At 37.4% G+C, this 21211-nt stretch overlaps 1 protein-coding gene across 2 annotated transcripts in view; it reads left to right on the top strand.

The window, feature by feature from the left end:
• Positions 1–21211, top strand: part of SETD3 (SET domain containing 3, actin N3(tau)-histidine methyltransferase) — a 63419-nt gene that overhangs the window by 20880 nt on the left and 21328 nt on the right. For both annotated transcript variants that reach the window (XM_074908626.1, XM_074908627.1), the window contains 5 exons: positions 4061–4170; positions 5777–5869; positions 9220–9368; positions 10434–10506; positions 11031–11287. In XM_074908626.1, coding sequence (XP_074764727.1) covers positions 4068–4170; positions 5777–5869; positions 9220–9368; positions 10434–10506; positions 11031–11287 — 675 coding nt within the window. In that variant the 5' untranslated portion in view covers positions 4061–4067. The remainder of the gene's footprint in view (positions 1–4060; positions 4171–5776; positions 5870–9219; positions 9369–10433; positions 10507–11030; positions 11288–21211) is intronic.

Genomic DNA, 21211 nt, shown 5'->3' with positions numbered 1-21211 from the left:
TAATGAGCATTATTCCCTGCTTCATATGAGCTGAAAAATGTTATCAAATCTCGTATCAAATGCAACTGCTTGTGGTAGTGTCTTTCAAGAGGATGTCCAGTGTTAATTTATAAACTTCAGGGGGTGTGACCAGCCAGTGTGATTACACTGAATCTCTCCTTACCAGCCCGCATATGAGGGCTCTTCAGCAGTTCAATACAGAAGCTGTACTGGACAAGTTAGTTATGCAACTCAAAGAGGACTGATAAAATTAAGCAGTGCAGATGGGTAGTTTGAGCCTCTGATATCTGCTAGAGAGAGCTAAAACTGGAGCAGGGGGGTTACGCCCCAGGACTTCAGTCTACATGTACTCGGGGATAGTCTTGTTCCTTGCACTGTCTTTATTGCTGGAAGATGAAAGGATTTGGTTTGTTTGCTTTCCTTTTTGAAAACACCTTATAGTTTTGGCTTAGATTTATTTCCCTTTTGTTACAAGGTGTTCTCTTTTCAGTCAGTTTTGAGCTCTTTTTAATTTTGAATTAATAAGTTAACACTGTTAATTTGCTTCTTGATCATTCAAAGTTAGTACTTAAAATAAACGTTGGGTTTGGTAGTTTCTTGTTCACTCTGGGAAAGGAAAGCAACCAGATTATGTGCCTTTCCCAATAGAAGTTTTTTAGTGTTTAGCATTTGTATTTTAAAGATCTCCCCTATACAGTTACTTAACATATGGATTGCAATTGTTTCAGCCTTGGCCAGTGTGGAGAAGCAGCTATCAGCTGCTGGTCGATACATTCCAGTACTAATATCACCTGCCAAAGAACAATAGCTTTTGATATGAGTATGGGAGGAAACATTTCATTTTGCATAAGCTAGCTACACTGACCAAGGATAAAAGGATCCTTTTTATATATACAGAGTGCTCAGAACACCTGGAATCCAAAATACTACTTCTATACAGTGATGTTTAGCATTTTTATGGATTTTTCTGTGCAGTGTGTGATAACTTACAGCTGTTATGGCTGAGGTGATCTTGATGACCCAGGCAGTTGAAAACTTTCCGATGTCCAAAGTTACCTGGATGTGTCTGAGTCCCCTCTCACTGCGAAGTAACTGGACATAAAATCTTCAAAATTGTACAGGAAGATATTATACACCATATAGACTACATAGGCTGCCTATACACAGGTGAAAATATTGTTTGCAGTAAAAGGTAGAAACATAGAAAAATGTAGATGGGAAAGGACCTCTGGAGATTGAGAAGCTCAGTTTTCTTCAACTTCAAAGTTAAATCAGGTTGCTTAGGGCCTTGCTGAGTCAAATTTTTTTAATTCTCCGAAGTTGCTTGGAGATGCTGTTAAATCGCCATACTGTTCCAGTGCTCAACCACTCTCATGGTGATGAGTTTCCTTACATCTGTTTTGAATTTCCCTTGCCAGATCATGTGACTGTTGCCTGTTGACCTTTTTCTGTTCTCACCTGAGGAGAATCTGCCTCCAGTATAACACCCTGTTACATAGGTGAAGACACTTGTGGACTCCTTTTCTTCTCCAGACTGAACAAACCCAGCTCCCTCCTCATGTCTTTCATGTGTCAGCCCTTTTGCTATTTTAATGGCCTTCCTCTGGATGTGCTCCAGTTCATCAGTATCTCCTGTGCTGCATGGTCCAAAACTGTAAAGTACTCTAAGCGTGGCCTCACCAGCAACAAGCAGAAGGGAATAATTACTACTTTGACCTGCTGTTTCTGCTCTTGCTTATGCAGCTCAAACTATAGTTAGTTTCTATCGCTTTAAGGGTGCTCTTCTGGCTTATGTTCAACTTGCTGTCTGCTAGAGTCTCCCAGTCCTTTTCTGCAGTTGTAATGCTGTATAGGGTTTTTTTCCTTTCCAAATGCAGGACCCTTTACATTTGTCTTTGTTTATAAAGTTCTTGTTGGCCACTTCCTCCAGTTTGTTGAGGTCTCTCTGAGTGGTGGCTCTGCCCTTCAACGTGTTGGTTGTTTTCCCTGTTTTATATTATATCTGTAAAGTTGCTGAGGATGCTTTCTGTCCTAGCATCCAAATCTGATGGAGATGTTGACCAGTACTGACCACTGCTTTTAACCAACTGCCAGTTAGACTTACAATTATTAACCACAACTCTTTGAACTTCATGGCCCAGGGAGTTTTTACTGTCCACCATTCAGTGTACATCTCCTCAGTCTGACAGCCAGGATGCTATGGAACACAGTGTTAAAAGCCTTGCTTAAGTCAAAGCAGTTGGCAACCACTGTTTCTGCCTGGTCCACGGAGCCACTTATTTCTTCAGAAGGCAGTCAGGTTGGTTGTACATGGTTTGCCTTTAGGAGTCTAGGTTGTCTCATCCCAGTCACGTTCATGTCCATTGTGCCTGGAAATAGCTTCTCTTTAGGATTCATTCTACCTTTTGTACAGCAAATGAGGTGAGACGACCATTATCTAGTTCCCTGGATCCTTTATCCCCTCCTGCCCCAACTTTCCTTTTCTCTTGGGTTTTGTTTGTTTTTAAGTTACCTGTTCTCTGTCAAAGGAAATCACTGTGACTTTCCAAAAGTGATAGCCAGCAGCCTTTCAGTGGCATCAACTAGCTTTATCAGTACCTTGGATGTTTCCCATCTGGTCCTACAGACTTGTGTAGGTCCAGCTTACCTAAATAGTCTATAACTTGATCCTCCCTTCCTCAAGATTTGCTACTAGATGCAGGAACCTGGGAAGCCTGAGAGCATACCTTGCTGGTAAAGACCATGCCCTAGGTGTTGGGTACCTCAGCTTTTTCTGTACCTTTCATCACTAGGTTGCTTCCTGATTTTGCAACTGAACTACACTTTCCACAATCTGTCTTTTGCTGATGGTATACCTGTCAAGTGTTTCTTCTTGCCTTTCACATCCATCTTTAACTGCAACTCCAGACAAGCTTTGGCCTCCCTAATTCAGACTCTGCTTGCCCAGACAGTGCATCTATATTCTCTTTGGGTTGCCTGTCCCTGCTTCTACTTTACATATGTTTCTGTTTCGTTTGAGCTCAGTCAGTGAGGAATCCCATGTACAGTCAGCTGGCCTCCTGCTGTGACTCCTAATTTTCTTGCATGTTGGGAAGGCTTGTTTTTTTTCTCCGAGGAATGTTCAGGAAGATGGCTGGCTGTCGTGGGTTCCTTTGCAGCTTCCCAGGGCATTCTGCTTACCATTCCCTGAACAAGCACCAACTCTCCTGTCATGAGTCCAGGGTTTTTAGTCTGCTTCTTTCCTTCCTTTCTTGCCTCAAGGTCTTATACTACCACTTTATGATTACTGCATCCAAGGCTTCTGTTGCCCATCATAAACATGAGCAGTTCTTCCTTATTCATGAGTACCAGGTCTTGTACAACCCCTCCCCTAGAAGCCTGTTCAGCGCCAGCATTAAAATTTGCTCCCAGTGCGTGCTAGAAATTCCCTGGCTATTTCACACCCGGCTGTGCTGCCCCTCCAGTAGATGGTGATTGAAGTCCTCCATGAGAACAAGGGGCTCTGAATATTGGAAAACCAGCCTAGGATGATCTGTTTTTTGTGGTAACTGAAAATAAGTTTTCCTTAACTGGTTGTCTTGAACCACAAGCTGCAAAGACATACATGTGATATTTTGATTTTATTTTGAAATTAAGTATTTAATTTTCTATTAATTTTGTATTACTACTTTAGTGCAGTCACAAATACCAGCTCAGCTGTTATCCACAGTGCAGCTGATGAGGTAAAATAACCTGGTTTTGTATAGCATGGATACTTTGCTATCCATATTTGTTCATAACTAATGAATTTGCAAGTGATCAGAATGATGTATTTTTTTCTCTATATAATTTCTAGTTTCTAATTACCCTGAGGTAGTTAATGTGCAACTACATGAAATATTGCTTCAGATTGCACTGTGGTTGTCTTGCATTCAGGCCATGCAAATAATACTTGCACCTACCTATGTGCCAGAAACGACTCCTCATCTTCTTTTGAAGTAAGAGAAGATCTTGCCCATTCATCATTATTGTATTTTGTTTCTTAGTAATTGGTGACAATTTGCTTCTTAATCTGTTTTAGTTGGAAGATGGGGAAGAAGAGCCGAGTAAAAACTCAGAAGTCAGGTACAGGAGCCACAGCAACAGTATCTCCAAAGGAAATGTTGAATCTAATTAGTGAGCTATTGCAAAGTAAGTTTCAGCTTTATGCCTCTATGGGAAAGGGGATGGTGTGGAGACCACTCACAAACATTCTCTTATTCTCTTATTGAAGCTAATGAATTCTATGCTTTTCCTGTAAGTGGCCAACTTGCTACTTCATCTTGCTTAAGATAGTATAGTATGTATCTCAGAGTATATAACTCTGTCAGTATGTACCATTATTGGTTTATTTATATGTGTATGTATTGGAAATACAGTATTGCTGGCAGCTTTTGGCTTTACATCTCAACACAGGCATAAATACTTGTCTACTCTAGGTAATGTGACATTGCAGTGTTGTCAAAAATGTTTTTCTTGTAAACCTCAAGAGCTACACTGTTTCTGTTTAACTTTTGAAGACTTTGAACTGGTATCAGAATGTGGGAATTAACTGTGGAAAGCAGCAATGCAACTCAGTTTGACTGCACTAATATTTTTGTCTCCCCAATAAAAATGTTTTTTTTCATGTTGTTTGGAAACTTTTTTGTAGTGTTTGGTTCTTGTGTATCGATCAGAGATTGTTTCACTTGTTGAGGAAATTTGAATTCATCCATTATTTCTAGTAAATATGAAAAGCAGAGCATAATTTCATATGGTAGTGCTAAAATACTGTTCGCTTTTGCTACTGTCATTAGTAACTGTGCTGAGCTAAAATTCTTGAAGCACAAGTGTCCAAATTTTCATATCCTGGACACATCTAAATGTTGCCTTAGAAAAACGGGAATTTTTCTTTAGCATTGCTTGCAAAGAGGAGACAAGGAATTGGCAGATCAGTTTGATGCTTATGCTACAATTGGCCTCTGCTTTGCTACCAAAAATAAAACGTAGATCTAATTTTCTAAGCAAAGACATGTATCAGCTGTTCTTTTTGTCAAGCTTCCATATTTTATTCAATGCAAAGATTTTTCAAATCAGTTGAGTAAAGTAATCTTCAGCTGTCCACTTGGATTTACATGGCTTAGATCAAGAAATCCACACACTGGCATTTAGAATATTGTCAGAGACACTGTGGATATAATCTAGAGCTAAAGCTTGGCTGTAAGTGTTCCTTTGCTTGTCCTTCCAGTACACATGCATCTATGAAAACACTATTGACTAGGCAGGTCAAATGTATGTACCAGCAAATTTCTCAATTGCTAAGGTAAGCTCTGTGCTATTATCATCTGCTTTCATTACAGCAAGAATTATGGCAAGCAGGCTAATGTAAACAGGGTGCTTTGCTTGGATTACTGAAACTTTTTTTTTTGTCTTACCTAAGGGACTATCTGCTTCAATGGTCTGGTTGTTTACCTTTTTTTCTTCCTAGCTTGTGAAACATTTAACACTTCTTATATCTGAAAGAATATTAAAAAATAAAATAACTTGAGGTACATTATACTGTAAAAATTTCAACTATGTCTATTACGTATCAAAGAATGGGATGTTTATAACAATAGAGATTACAGTGTTTACCATGTAAACATGTTTGAAGGACAAGTAGTACTAAGGTTCAATTAAAGTTACTGTTAAACTATGACCATTTCTCTCATGTTAATACATATATACAGACACACACTATTAAGAAAAAAATGTTTTCATTTGGCATTTTTATTTCCAGAATGCAGCAGTCCTACTCCAGGTCCTGGTAAGGAATGGGAAGAATATGTACAGATTCGTTCACTTGTTGAGAAAATTCGCAAAAAGCAAAAAGGTAAATGCAAGAGACTGTAAGAGAAGGGTGGCTCAGAGTATTGATGTGCCTAAAGAATTGTCTGTTGACAGTTAAAAGTAATATTTTTGTTGTTGTTTTATAAATATTATGCAATCCTATTATTTTGGGACAAAAATCTTAATTCTCTGACATGCAGTTGCCTTTTACACTTGCAAGTGTTTCTGAAATGTTCTGGTGGTCATAACTACTGGCATTAACCATTTTAATACTTAGAATTCTGAGTCAATATCACAGTCAAGTGATCGTGTGATAATTCTGTCTGGTAAGTGGAAAAAGACCTTGAGATTGTAATGACAATCCGAAGAACTAGAAGTAAAAATCCTTTGAGAATAATAGGTCTTTTCGATTCCTTACTGCATAGTCTGCCCCTCAGCCTCTATAAATATGAACATTTCAAATTTAATTTTGTAACTATTTTATTTTAACCTGAATGTTTTACTGAACATAGAAGCAGTTTCAGCAATTCAACACCATGACATTAAATTACGACAAAAATATATAAAAGCACAAAATAAACACATCAGCTAATAAATCTGTCTGCTATAAATCAAACATAAAATTCAAGTAGAGAAATGACTGTGGTACCACAGTTAATATGGAGTTTTATTGCCAATTTTCCTAAGTTAAGGTACTATTTTTCAAATAAGAACAGTTTCCTTCCAGTATGTTCTGCAACTGCTCACCATTGTTGATTTTTTTAAAATTTTTTTTTATTTGGAGGCATGCTTTAAAAAATGCTTTCCATGTAATTTTAGTAAAATTAGCCTCTTTTATGACTGCTGTATTTTAATGACAGAAAAATAACTTCTTAACATGGGAGTGAATGGATTGTGGCTAGACATACCTGAAGAAGTCCTGAAACAATTCTTTCTTCTGTGATATTTATATGATGATGGCAAGAAAGCCAGACTGCGTTTAAAATAGAGCTTGTTCATGTACTTGCTTGAAGAAGTACTTAGAGGCTTGAAATGTCCTTTTCACACCTGTTTTTCATAATTTTGACTAATGCAGAAGAATCTTACTCATGAAGGGACTTTTAAAACTCTGAAAATCAGTTATTGGCAGAATGCATATGGAAGAATAAATGATACTGTTTGTTTGAGTGTAGCTCTGTAGAGGTGAACTTGATTCATTGTTTTCCTGTCCCATGACTTCTATAAATGTATGGTACATGTCCTGGGTTTTATGCTGTAATACATGTGTTATGATAAAACATAATTTAGGTTAATAAGAACAGATTTAGTGTTAGGGTTGGGCTGCTCACTGTATCTTTCTTCTGCACCAGAAAGACTGAAACATTCATGGGGGAAATGGCTGCTATGGTAGAACTAGTCTAACATTATTATTTTAACAGAACACATTTTTTTCCCTGAAAGATGCAAAACCTACTAACCACAGCACTGTTGACATATAAATGGCTTTTAATGTAACACTTTTACATACATAGTGAGTATGAATAGTATGGTGTCTTTCAAAACTATTTTTTAATGGAACATAGTAATTTATACTACACAGTTTTCTAGCTTAATAAAGGCTTTAAACAATTAGCAAAGGAAGTATAAATTGCTTTTGGGAACTGTAAGATGTACAAATGAATATATCTTGCCTAAAGTGTCATACTATGTGCTTTTCTTGAATAGAACACTGGGTTGCAGAATGTGAACTAAAATGATCTTAATTATAGAATCTTACTTTGAAAACTGAGTATTTTTACTTTTTAAAATTTTTCCTTGTTTGACTCATTAGCAAAATTTTTAATAAATCTAATTTTTCAATATAGATTTTTATCAGTATAGCTATATTTTGTTCAGTATAGAAATAAATTTTTCCCCAATAGCGCTTGTAATTTAAAGAAGCCACTCTTCTCTTTACTTTGGAAAAATGTGGGAAGTATTGACCACATGATATATGAGGAACAGAGGCAGAATTTCAGAGATGCTTACAGAAAGGTTCCAAATGCAAGCTGGATGTTAAAAGCTTCTAGTAGCCTTATACAGTAGTCAGTGTTGGAAATCAGAAGAGCAAAGTCCCAGACAGTATAAACACCTATAAAGTTCTTTAGTAAGACTAGTTGCATAGCTTTTAGATTTGTGAGACCTTAGTTCTGAATCTCTTCTGGAGAAAATAGCATACTGAAGGGAGTATGAAATAAAGGGAGAATGCCAACTTTTTTAAAAAAAAAAAAAAACAAAAAAAAAAAACCAAAAAAAACAACAAAAAAAACAAACAAAAAAAACAAACAAAAAAACCCCCCACCCCAAACTTCTGTACATCACATTCTCATTGCATTAAAAAAAATAGTTTATTGAGTTTTTCTACTGCATCATCAAAGACTATAGCTTCAGATGCTACTTGGACTTTTATGTTAACTGCAGATTTGATTGGTTCTGAGACTTGAAATGCATGACTTGTAATATTCCCTCCCACTACAAGTACACTAATATTACTTTCCTAAAATCCTTTTAATCTAAAGATGTATTTATCATCTGTGCTTAACCAAAATATCTTCAGATGTAAGCAACTTGCTGATGATGTGTTGTCACTCCTAAAACGGCCTGAGCATTTCATGAGTTTTTGGACATTTTTAACATGATCTGACACTAGAGTTTGGGTTGAAGAGAACACAGAGGCAAAGAAACATAAAAGATGCTGGCTGAGTAAAGCCAGGAACTATAATGCATATGTTCAAATTGGATGATGGTAAAGGGGAAAGCTGAGGAAATGAAGGAGGCTTGTGATTCCACCAGGGGACCACAAGCCTGTTGAAGCAAAGTGGAAAAAAATTTGGACAAGCTCTGTGATGTCAGGAGGATCAGTCTTTAGTTGTCTAAGTGGATCCATATGCTACAGAAAAAAGCTAACTGCTTTGTATGTGAGAGAAGGAGCTTGAGATCTGCTTATTGTCATTTCCAGTGCTGAATTAATGAAATTGCAGTTTGCCTCTCAAATTCCTCCTTGTGTGTGAATGTATTAACATGTAGTGATTGCATTTATCATCAGTATTAAGCTGGGAAGTATTTTTGCTCAGCTTATTTAAAAGGGAAAGAGAAGGGGAGTTTTACATTTCATCACAGCTCAGTTTAGGTGGTTGTGTTTTTAAGATGACTGGTAAGCCAGTGTGGCAGCGTATTTAAGTTGATGAAAATTGGGTATGACATTTGTATACTATTGAGTAACACTTAACAAAGACCAGTTCTGACTCAGCTACTTCAAAGCAGAACTGCTGTGGGATAACAGATAGCTTTTTACATGTGTTTTTATATTGAACTTCTTTATCTTTCTAGATCTTCTTATTTCTGCATTTGTTTTTTAATAAATTGTGTGTATAGGTTTGTCTGTTGTCTTTGATGGAAAAAGAGATGACTATTTCCCTGAATTGATAAAGTGGGCAACTGAAAATGGAGCATCCACAGAGGGTTTTGAAATAGCTAACTTTGAAGAGGAGGGGTTTGGTCTGAAAGCAACAAGAGAGATAAAGGTGAGCATGTGAATATTTGACTTAGATTAGAAAATCGTGTTTGGAATGTAGCTGCAGAGCTCTGAAACACTCACCACCTTCCCTTCCCCCTCTTGACTGCTTATGAAACTGATGCTCTGAAATACTTTCAACTCCATGTACTTAAGAAATAAAATTACTGATAAAATTTAGTGTTATTTTTGATGACTATTAGATAATACTGTGAATTTTAATCAGTCTTTTTTTTTTTTTTTTCCTCTATATGGCCTATCAGTTTACCTAATCACCAGAGCAATCTACCCCATTGATGTATACATCTCTTCCATGGTTTCTAACTACTTAGTCTCTTCTTTCATGTCCCTTCTTTTAAAGCACTGGTCTTTTGCTCAGAAAGAGGTATTTGCAATACTTATTTTCCAGTGAAAACCAAAAAAACCAAAATTACCTGATAATTATAGAGTATCTTTTGATCATTAGGTAAGGAATATAGACACACATGATTAACTAACTGTTAAAGGTAGGCATTTAAGATTGCCTCTTTCCATTCCCATTTTACAGATGGGAAACAGCTTTGAAGAACAATCATCTGTTGTAGAGAGAATATTAGAAAATTATATTCTTTTTAGGGATTTAGGAGCACATAGTTAATAAGGCTAGCGCTGCTGACTTGATAAAAAGTCCTGAACAGTTCTTCTAAAATAGGAATGAGTAATGTGAAAAAACCCCTATTGAGAGAAAATATTTGATCACACAGTTAATAGCAATATAATATATGTGGTAGATTTGAGGTTGTGTGGGCAATCTACATGTTAGCAGTTCCAAACTGAAGGACTTTATTTTGTAATCTCTTTGTTTTAAGTTTTCTGTAATGCAGATTGGAACATCTGCTTACTACAATATGAAACATAGCATGTTTGTTTAATTTGCAGTGGAAGAGAAGGAAGAATTTTGATTTAGAATAATTCTGATTTTAAAAAGAAAAACAAACAAAAAACAACCTGTAATTTAAAGGTGATGTATATTTGAGGCACTGGGCATATCATATAAATGCTAACTGACCCTCTATGTATTTTTTCCTTTCTGTAGGCTGAAGAGCTGTTTCTGTGGGTTCCTAGAAAACTGTTGATGACTGTTGAGTCAGCTAAAAATTCAGTATTAGGTAAGAGCTTAAGGAATTTCTTAAGCAAGAAGTTGATATGTATAGGAACATTTAATAGGAGACTTTATTTTTTTAGCTGATCTCCTTTATTACAGGACTTGCTTATCATGCTGACCGTCAGGTCTGTAATACCTAGAAGCTTGAAGTGTCAGTGGAAAGAATTTAATTTTCCTCTTTGTTTCTGGCTGAGCACACTAGATATCTTCCAGAAGCGTGTGTGTTATTTTGAATACATATCACATAGCTTTTATAATACTTGGTGATAAAATGTTCTGAGATACTGAGAGTATTGTTCTAGTTTCTTCATGTCTTCCATCATGCAATTGTACGAGGCATTTATGGTGTCAAATAACTTGCAGCATAATACAGTGTGGGCAGCTTAATATTTTAGAAACCTGAAAAGCTTTCTTTTCCTTTGTTGAAAATTCTTATACATTATCTCATCATGTTCATTTAAAGTAAATCTAGAATGATATTTTCCATGGACAATTAATTTAGTGCCTCACCTTTCTGGGTTAATTCAGGATCACTGTATTCTCAAGATCGAATTCTTCAAGCCATGGGCAATATAACATTGGCATTTCATCTTCTTTGTGAGCGAGCCAACCCCAACTCTTTCTGGCTGCCCTACATCCAGACACTCCCCAGTGAATATGACACTCCTCTCTATTTTGAAGAAGATGAAGTGCAGTATCTTCAGTCAACTCAGGCCATACACGATGTTTTTAGCCAATATAAAAACACAGCTCGACAGTATGCCTATTTCTACAAAGTTATTCAGGTAAGCATCTTAAATGCAATATAAAGTATGTATTGTCCTTATGATGATTATTGAGGAAGGTGTGAAAACAGTGGTGCTAAATAATAGAGTGTATTGCTCTTAAAATTTTGAATCATTGAAGTAATTTCTTGCTGTTTTTTGAACTGCTGTTAAAATTTCACAGTTCAGTAGGCTTATGAATATATAAGAATGTATTTAGTTGGTTGAGAGGAGTGATTACTGCCCGTTGTTTGGCACTGGGTGAGGCTTCATCTGGAATACTGTACAGTTTTGGGCCCACCAGTACAAGAGACATGTTGACAAACTGCAGTGAGATCAGAGGAGGGCTATTAAGATGTCATTTGCTTCAGCCCTTTATCCCTACAAGGAGAGACTGAGGGAGATGGATTTGTTTATTATGGGTAAAAGGAGATAAGGGATGATCCAAGGGATGATCCAGTTATTATTTTCAACTTGCTACTGGTAGCCAGACTCCAGAAGTTTGCCTGTGGGAAGTTGGGGTAGGTGACCTGCAGAGATCTACAACCTATGCCTCTGTGACTCTTTGAAAAATATATGGTTTGCAGTAAACAAAGTAAAATTATAATTGTTAATTGACATAGAATAAAACTATTGCATATGTTGTGTTTCCAGTGACTGTGGATTAACTGTTCTATTTAACATAATTAATTTGATTGCTTTCAAATGCAAAGATAAACTCATCTGGTAATGATTTGAGTATGGGGAGGCTTGAGATGGGTGAACTTTTCATCATGTTCTGAAATAATGATTTAAACTGAGTTTCTATGATAGAACTATTACTGACTGATGTCTAGACATAATTGATGTGAATGGTGATGTGTGGTTGTCAAGGTAGTGCTCAAAATCTAAACATCCAAAGCTTTTTCTGACACAATTTGTGTAAAAAGCATATGACTCTATGTACTGAATTTCCACAATTGTGTGGTCTAGAGACGTGTCTTTTGGCTATAGGAGAGGTCAGAAGACATAAATTGATTCTATTCTTTTTTAAAGTTATCAGAGTTCCAAAGCTTTTCTATTAACTGTTTTAAATCAACAAAAATTACTTTGCATAGCTGTTTGGTGTTTGAAGAACTCATGTTTCAAACACAGTGTCAATCTACCAAGTATAAGGAGCAGAGGGATAAATTTTGAAAACTAAAGTACTTGAAAATAGTAGGTGAAAACAAAATAAGATGCACTTCATTTTTGAGGCAAAGAGTAGGGTAGGAACAATGGCTTTATTATTGGGAAGGAACAAAATTCTTCCTTCCAGGTGTCACAATTCAGGAAATTATAGTTTAGCCAACTCTTTTCTTGCCATGTGCTATTATAGGCTGCCAGTCTGCAACTGACCTTCCAGCTTTTCACTTTTTTTTTATCAAATTATACTGCTTGAGCAAACAGAGCTGTAAATTTTATTTCTTTAGAATATCTTTTCCCCTAAATACTTCTACTGTTTTAAAGAGTTATTAGCAGAATATTGTGTAACATTATCCAATTCTTCCAACTGCTATTCATGCTCTTGCAGTACTTAATCAGATAACTAATCTATCACTATGACTAGTTTCATCATTTTCATTGACTAATCCTGCACTAGTAGTATTATGTGAGAGGTTGTGGTCACAACATTAATTAAAAAAAACCACTGAAATACAGGACAAAGGAGTGAGATCTGGAATGACACCCTGGATTTTGACTGTCATGTGTCCAGTATTTCAGAACTGCTTTTTAGGGATTGATGAATACACGCAGACTGATATTAAAGTGATGCAAGCACAACTGAAGAATGTATATAAAATGCAGTGGTGTAACAACAGCTGAAGCATGAGATGCCTATTATGTGAAAAGCAGCTTAAATGTTTGACAAAACATTTTCTGTTTGTGAAAGTTTCATGTGGCACATAATCAGTCTAAAGATGGCAAATACACACTAATATTATCTCTTAAAGCTAATCAGAGATCATTTGTATATTATTTAGGCTGATGTCAAAGTAATGTCTCACTGAAAAATAATGTATATTCCACATCAAAGTCCATGCTGTTGACTGTTATAAGAAAAGCTACAGTTTGAGCAAAGAAAATAGTGTACATGAGATGACTTTAGGGTCAGACTATCTTTGGAACTTCAGTGATGGTGATGTGCTTTAACAAGCCTTTACTGCACAGCTCTGTTATATTTTCTGTCTTACCTTTGCAATTCTATGGAAGCTGATACAGTAGCTCATGGAGGAAGACTTCTCAGTCTGATATTGTTGAGAATGTTTCAGTTCGGTTTGATCTGCAGCAGTGAGAAACCTTTGTGGAAATACTGTTTAAATAAATTTCAGTCTTTCTGAGCTTTATATTAGTATACCCAAGAAAGTGTTTAGTACTGTGCTGTTGCCTTTTATATGACTTGTTAAAAGGTGGGTTCTGGTCACTTGTGATCAGAAATCAAGACCAAATATATTTTTTTTTTTAAATTCTCATGATAAATGCTTTTCATGATGACGGTAGATCAGGTAGGAATCACTTCCTTTATTCACTTGCTCTTTGGAGAATGAGTGTTAATAAATATTAGGTAAATTTTAGGTGTGTTCTGATTGATTGGTACCATGCTTCAGCACTGCCACATGACCACAATTTCAGCTGAATATTTCTATACTAGTATTCAGTAAATGTCACATTAGGAGGATATATCATTTCAGCTGGCTCCAGGAGTGCCAAGTGAATGTACTGGGTACCTGTTATTAATGCTTTTGATGAATACTCATGGAAAAGTTTTAAAACTTTTTGATTTCTGTTTCAGCTCTCAAAAATAAGAGCTTGTAATTTATGAAATGGTGGAGAAAAATCTTCACAGAAAAAAAAGGACCTCTTTCTTCCCTAAAACAAAGTACCATTTTTCATTATTCAGAGAAGCTGAAACGAATTTTAGTATCATCTTGCATGTACTCGTATCGTTTCATGAACAAAGTTGATCCACAGAATACTAGCGCTAAGGGTAATGTTTTTGGAAATTCATGAGCATATGGAAAAGAGAAGAAATGGGGAGAGAAAAATTCATCATACAAATGAAAAAAAGCAAAGCAAAACCACTTTCCTGTGAAATGCAGTGTAGTCTGCAAGCTTCATGAAAGTGAAAGTTAGCTTTTTGTATAGCATCATTTCATTAAGTACTACTACTGCTTTAGCATAAGCATTTTAATGAAACCTGGCCTACGTGACCAGGATTTTGATACTACTTCAGGTATGCAGACTAGTATTTTTTTTAAATTTACAAATACACTTTTTGTAACCAAAAAAATTATGTTTACTTTCTTGATAGCTGTTCTGCTGTAGAAAGTAAAACAAGTATTATCTTGAAATAAAAGATGTTTGATATTTGAAGACACAGAAAAAGGGATTATTTTGTGCAGGTAAAATATTTAATTCCTTTGCAGCATTTTTAGTCTGCAAAATGTTTCTAATAACTGGAGGAACAAAAGAGTTAAGAAATCATTTAAGTGCTTCATTTTCGTTCCAAATAGGATTGCTATACTGTTTTTAAAATAATTTGGCTTCTGATAGGTGTGCAGTTTTAAACATTGTTTGACAAGTGCTGGTCTGTTTTATTTCCCTAGCTTCTCCATAAGGGTGGCTTTCTCAGAACGCTGCAGTTCTAACTCTTTTCTTCAAGTGCTTAGTCTGGATACACAGGAAGAATGGACAGATTTATGAATTTCACAGCTGTTGCAAGCTAAACTGTAGTCTGGTTTGATAAGCAGAAACAGGTGGGATGTTGAGTAGACAAAAATAAACCCTTGAGCATGTTAGCCAGGCTCCATAAACCACACTGACACCTTTCTAAACATATGTAATTTGATAACTAAAAAACAGTTAAAAGTTCTTACAGATGTACTTTAAAGGCACATTTGGCCTCTGCATTGCTATCAAAATACAGCGAATGGTCAAAGGAGTACTTTCATTGCAGCAGACTTGCAGTTTGCAAGATGTTTTTGTAGTTTGTTCCAAAGAGAAATTTTGTAAGCTGCAAACTTCCCCTGGAAGGTATGTGTGTGACTTCCATTAACATTTACGGGCATTGCATGCCTACTGAAAGGGTGAACAGAGCCCAGATATTTATGGCTTAATGTTAGAATTCTTTTTGCACACTGAAATGTGGTATAACAGGCACAAGAGGGAGCCATATAGTTTGCAGACATTCACAGTGAGATTATGTTTCTAAAGAAAATACAATCAAGTTTGAACCTTTTTTAAAAGAATATGCAGTGATCTTCATGTTTCACTTTCAGTTGCATCTGCATGCCTGTTTGTAGTCTACTACAGAGAAGTTTCTGTAAATCAAAACAAGACATCAAACATCTCTTAGAGAAGGTGGAAGTGCCCGAATTACATTTTGGACACTATAAGTCCGAAGCAGTGTTGTATCTTTTCCCCAGGTATAGTAAAGGCTGTTATTACCTACCTTACTAAAAGACAATTTTATGATAATTTTAGTTAACTTTTAAAACCTTTGAAGTGCTAAGTCTGAAACTAGCAGAGCTTATCAGCTAGCCGTAGCTTTTGCCATGGTAGCCTGCTGTATGCATTTGGTTACACTCCATGTGTAAGTAGTATCTGTATATAGCTGCCTCACATGCTGGAAAAAGGGGCAGTTTTGCAGGACTGTTCAGGATGGCAGTTTGGCATTGATTTAGACAGTGTTTTTAGCCTGTAGTTTCTGGACCACTGAGGGACTGCTGATTTTTCTAAAGGGCACCAGCAAGCTAGCTGTCTATAAAAAAAACAATATGGGTGACATTGCTGTGGGCATCTGCTATAGGCTGCCTGATCAGGAGGGAGGAGGGAGTGAATGAGGCCTTCTACAGACAGCTAGAAATAGCCTCACATTTGCAGGCCCTGGTCCTCATGGAGGACATCAACCACCCTTATATCTATTAAAGGGACAACACAGCAAGCTATAAGCAATCCAGATTTGTGGAGAACAATAACAACTCACCCAAGCAATAGAGGAGCCAATGAGGAGAGGTGCTGCTTGCATTCATGGACCTCATACTTACAAACAAGGAAGGGTTTGTTGGGTTGAAGACAGCCTTGCCTGCAGTGACCATGCGATAGATGGTGGAGTTCAGGATACTGAGAGAAGGGAGCAGAGCAAAAAGTAAGGTCACAATGTTGGACGTCAGGAGAGCAGTATTGGCTTCTTCATGGATCTGCTTGGAGTGTGATAAGTCTCTGGAGGAAAAAAGGATCCAAGAAAGAAAACATGGATAATATTGAAGGATCACCTCCAAGTTCAAGAGCCGTCCATCCCGATGAGCAGGAAGTCAGGCAAAAATACCAGGAGGCCTGCATGGATGTAACACAGAGCTCCTGGCAAAACTCAAACACAAAAAGGAAGCATACAGTGGGTAGAAGCAGGGAGAGGTAACCTGGGAAGAATACAGAGACATTGTCCAATCATCTAGGAATGAAATTAGGAAAGCTAAAGCCCATCAGGAATTGAACCTGGCAAGGGATGTCAAAGGTAACCAAAAGGGATTCTAGAAGTACATAGGTGACAAAAGGAAGACTAGGGAAGATGTGATCCTGCTGCTGAATGGGGCAGGGGACCTGGTGACACAGAACATGAGAAAAGGTGAGGTACTGATTGCCTTCTTTGCCTCAGTCTTTACTAGCACGACCGGCCTTCAGAAATCCAGGTCTCAGACACCAGGAGGAAAGGCTGGAGCAAGGAAGATGTACCCTTGGTGGAAGAGGATCAGATCAGGGAATCTGAAGCAAACTGCAATATACAAGTCCATGGGCCCTAATGGGATGCACCTAGAAGTGTTGAGAGAGCTGGCTGGTGGATGGGATGCCATCCAGAGGCACCTAGGCAAGCTCTAGAAGTGGGCCCATGTGAACCTCATGAGGTTCAACAAGGCCAGATGCAAAGTCCTGCACCTGGGTTGGGGCAACCACCAGTAACAATACAGGCTGGGGGATGAAAGGATTGAGAGCAGCCCTGCAGAGAAAGACTTGGGAGTACAGGTGGATGAAGAGCTGGACATGAGCCAGCAATGTGTGCTTACAGCCCAGAAGGCCAACCATATCCTGGGCTGCATCAAAAGAAGTGTGGCCAGCACGTCAAGGGAGGTGATTCTGCCCCTGTACTCAGCACTGGTGAGGCTGCACCCAGAGTATTGTGTCCAGGGCTGGGCTCCCCAGTACAAGAGAGATCAGTAAAAATTTTAGAATTAAAGGGAATAGAGAAAGCAAAGTCACCTGTTTAAGTAACATTTTAGCAAGTGAATTTCATTTTCTTTGACTCAGTTTTATGTTTCTTTGCTAAATTAATGAGCAAATACTTGCAAATGCGTTCTTTGCCTTCTGTCAAGCTACTGTTACTCAAGAAGGCAGAAGCTGCCCCATGAATCACACCTTTTCCTTTTTCTTTTTTTTTAATTTTTTCATAGAATCTGTTTGGTAGAAGTCATTAATACTTTTAGATAGTATCTGTAGTCTGGTTTGTATCCAGTGTTCCACAGGAACACTGTCATAACAGTTTTCTGACTAGTGTGTATTGACATCTGGACAATGCTTGTGAAAGTGTTATTGTAGTCCCATTGTGAATACAATCCTTGCAGTAATCTATCCAGAGATGTTTTGATCTGTTTGTGTGCACTGTTGGACAGAAATTTCCTGGAGGCTGTAATCCCTTTTGATCAGATACTAAATTTGATTTATTATTCATATAAAATTTGACTAATTGATTTAGTGTGAATGAAATTCTAAAATCCAGTTATTAGCTGTTGGGCACTGGAATAACATTTTAGTTAGGACGTTTTAACACATTAAGTTCTAGATCTCAAAATAGTATTATAGCATCTTTAAAATCTGGTATCACATTTGACTCTTCAATATTGGGTATATTAGGTGAGATTTCACATCTCTAGCTTAATTTTTGACACCAATTTTTGAAGTTGTGATGATATTTTCAATATGACTTATGCCGCTCTTACATTATTTTTCTGTACTGTTTCTAATCTCTCCTATTCCAGTAAGCATATGATTTCCAGGTCAGCGTGAAGTAGAACGTCTGGTGCCTCTCTGTACTTGGCTTTAAGATACCACCACTTAACTTTCATGTGCTAAATGTTTGAGTTGAATGCAGACAAGTATACTGCCTTTTAAGACACTCTAAACTATTCAAATGCTAGGAAGTTGTTTATTATTTTTAAGTTGATATAATAGAGAATAATTTAATGCTTCTAAAGACTTCAACCAGTATGCAGTCAAAAGCAAAGGTATTTGGAAGCAGAATACAGTTTTGATCATGTACCAGGTAGGTCCTTAGGGTTCTCAGTTTTCCCCCCTACTTGATTTATACTCTTTGGCATGCTGATCAGATATTTTTTTTCAGAAGTGTCGTCAGTGACACTGTAAAAAATGGGTGGAAGAAAGGTAGCAGAGTTGTAAACCCTATGAAATCTTTTCCTTTTGTTTACTTGTCTATTATACCTGTCACCTTAAGCAGAAATTTAAAATTCCATGGAGTGGGTAGTTACAGAGGTAAAATAGTGTTGCTATTTCATTTGCTTTGTCTGAATTTCAATGCCTGAGTTGTTCTGCTTGATCAATAATAAATCAATAGGCAGTTAATAATGGAATATATTTATGCCTTTCTGTGTTTTTTCCTCTCTGCGAGGGCCAAAATATTGTCTTCATCTGTTTTGCTGGCAGCAAACTGAAGGTTGACTGTGCTTGTACTGTACCACTTAGTGTATCTACCGTAAGGTGGTTTAGACTTTGAAAACATGCGCCAAATTCCCGATTTTTGTGTCACTTCTGGTATATCCCATGCCCGGCTATGATGACAATAACGGCAGATCCTGGGGCTTCGTTGGGCCATTCCTGTGGCTGCCCCTCTCCATTGCAGAAGCAGCTACAGGCTCGCTGTGTTGCATCTGTCCGTCTCAGACAAATGAAGAGCTCAAGTCCTTGCGTGGGTAGGAGGTCTGCTGCCTTCTTCCCCTGTTCCTTCCTTGCCTTCCACAGGAATACAGCGACAGCTCTGGGCTTTGAGCCAGCCGGACACAGGAGGAGGTGTTTGGCTGTTCGGGCAGCGTTTGCTCCTCAAACAGCTGTTCCCTATCTCCTCCAAGGAAAAGGTGGCAGGCCATATGGAGGCATCCTGTGGTCCAGATTCAGCTGATGGGCGCCAGTTGGACCGTGCTGGCCTAGATCGAAATACAGGCATGTCCTACTTGGTGTCTGCTATTTCTTACAGTCAAAATGTTTTAAAGTTGGAGGACAGACAGGATAAAACGTATCTTTCATTTTGGATATAGATGTTATCTTTCTTTGGACATTCATTGTTAAGATCTTCTAATCAGTAGGTTTTAATTTATTTTATATTCCGAATGGTTTGGATTCTGTTGTACTAGCCTAAACACCCTCTTTCCTCTAAAGGAGCAGAGATGTACTTCAAAGCATATATGCCAGTGCTAAACAAAATTTGTTTCTGCACAGTTTAAGCTACATTTGGGAGGAATAATACGTTCTCTTGATAGTATTATGGGGTTTAAGGCATTTTTTTGGAAGATGGGGTTCTCAACCACTCTTCTGGTTGAGAATGCAGATAAGCATCTGTTTTTACAGCCAACAGAGTGGAAAGGGGTTTTTGTTTGCTTTTCTGTTAGTTGCTTTTATTTTTATTTTTTAACTTGAGTTGTACTTTCTGGGGTAGTTAAGTTTATCCCCAGAGATGTTGTCTGTGTCTTTTGTGGAAATGAGTGCCTCAGCAGACACCAGGAGATCATCATGCACTTACAAGTATACTTTCTCATATAAAGTTTGTACTTATTGTTCAGATTTAATATTTTTCCTGATATAATAGCAGTTACAAATGTTCCATAAATTTAAAATATGATAACAAGCTGATGTTTCTTAGAATGGAATACTCAAAGGATGTATTCTTTAAGCACTGCAAAATTATACAGGGGACTTATCTTTGTTAAAATTAGTAATTTAACTAAATTACAAAGTGGATTATCCTCTTCAGTCAGACCCAATGCTAATACCCCACACAGTAGGAGATTGATAAGTTGCTAAGTAAACCAAAGTTTATTTTCTTGTGCTATGGTTTGAATGCGATTTGAAGAGGAAGTGTTAAGTTTTTAGTTTTGGATGTGTGTACACTATAGTTCTAGTACATCTGGTTCCAGGACTTACCATGCCCTGTGTGCCATGACAGTTGTGCAGTGCAGTACCTTAGTTATAAGATGATTGTGTTCCAAGCTTCTACTCAAGTGGCTCCTGGTATGATTTATCTGTAAACTTGAGTAGTCAGTTCACAGGTAACAAAACTGTGGCCATACTGCCTAATATTAATGCTTGTTAGAAAACTCTCTGGATGTGGAGTGGTTGTGAATAGGAAATACTGTCCCTGTCCTTTTAAAGCAGATCACTTCAGGCTTTCCATCACAACATTTTATTTGTGGCTTGTGATTCACTGAATTACAAGTAGAGTTGTGTGATGAATTTGTGTGTGTACAGTGCACAGGTGTTGCACTAAAAAAAAATAAACAAGGTAAGCCTTGTACCTAAGGAGGAGCCTAAAGAGTAAATGATATGTCATGGTACGCAGGCATAGACCTTTGCAAGGAAACTATTTACCGTGGCTATCTTATTGTACCTGCGTGAATGAAGTACTGCAGACAAAACCTATCAATCTAAGGCTCAATGTGAACACTAAGCTTGTATTTTGTGAGATTTACCACAGGAGATAATGGACCTCGTGTGTCTTTCTGTTCCATTAATGGGGATGGGAGGGACTGGGGAGGCTGTCTCATTGCAAAACATGTCCAGTCTCAGGCCAGCTTCATCCCTTCAGCCCTTAGACGGGCTGCATTCCACTCTAAGTGATTTTGTAAAAGGACAGGAAAAGGTGTATAT

This window comes from Athene noctua, chromosome 6, assembly GCF_965140245.1.
Source record: "Athene noctua chromosome 6, bAthNoc1.hap1.1, whole genome shotgun sequence".
In the NCBI taxonomy this organism is placed as follows: Eukaryota; Metazoa; Chordata; class Aves; order Strigiformes; family Strigidae; genus Athene; species Athene noctua.
The sequence above is the reverse complement of the archived record's forward strand: the minus strand, read 5'-3'. Positions and strand labels throughout refer to the sequence as shown.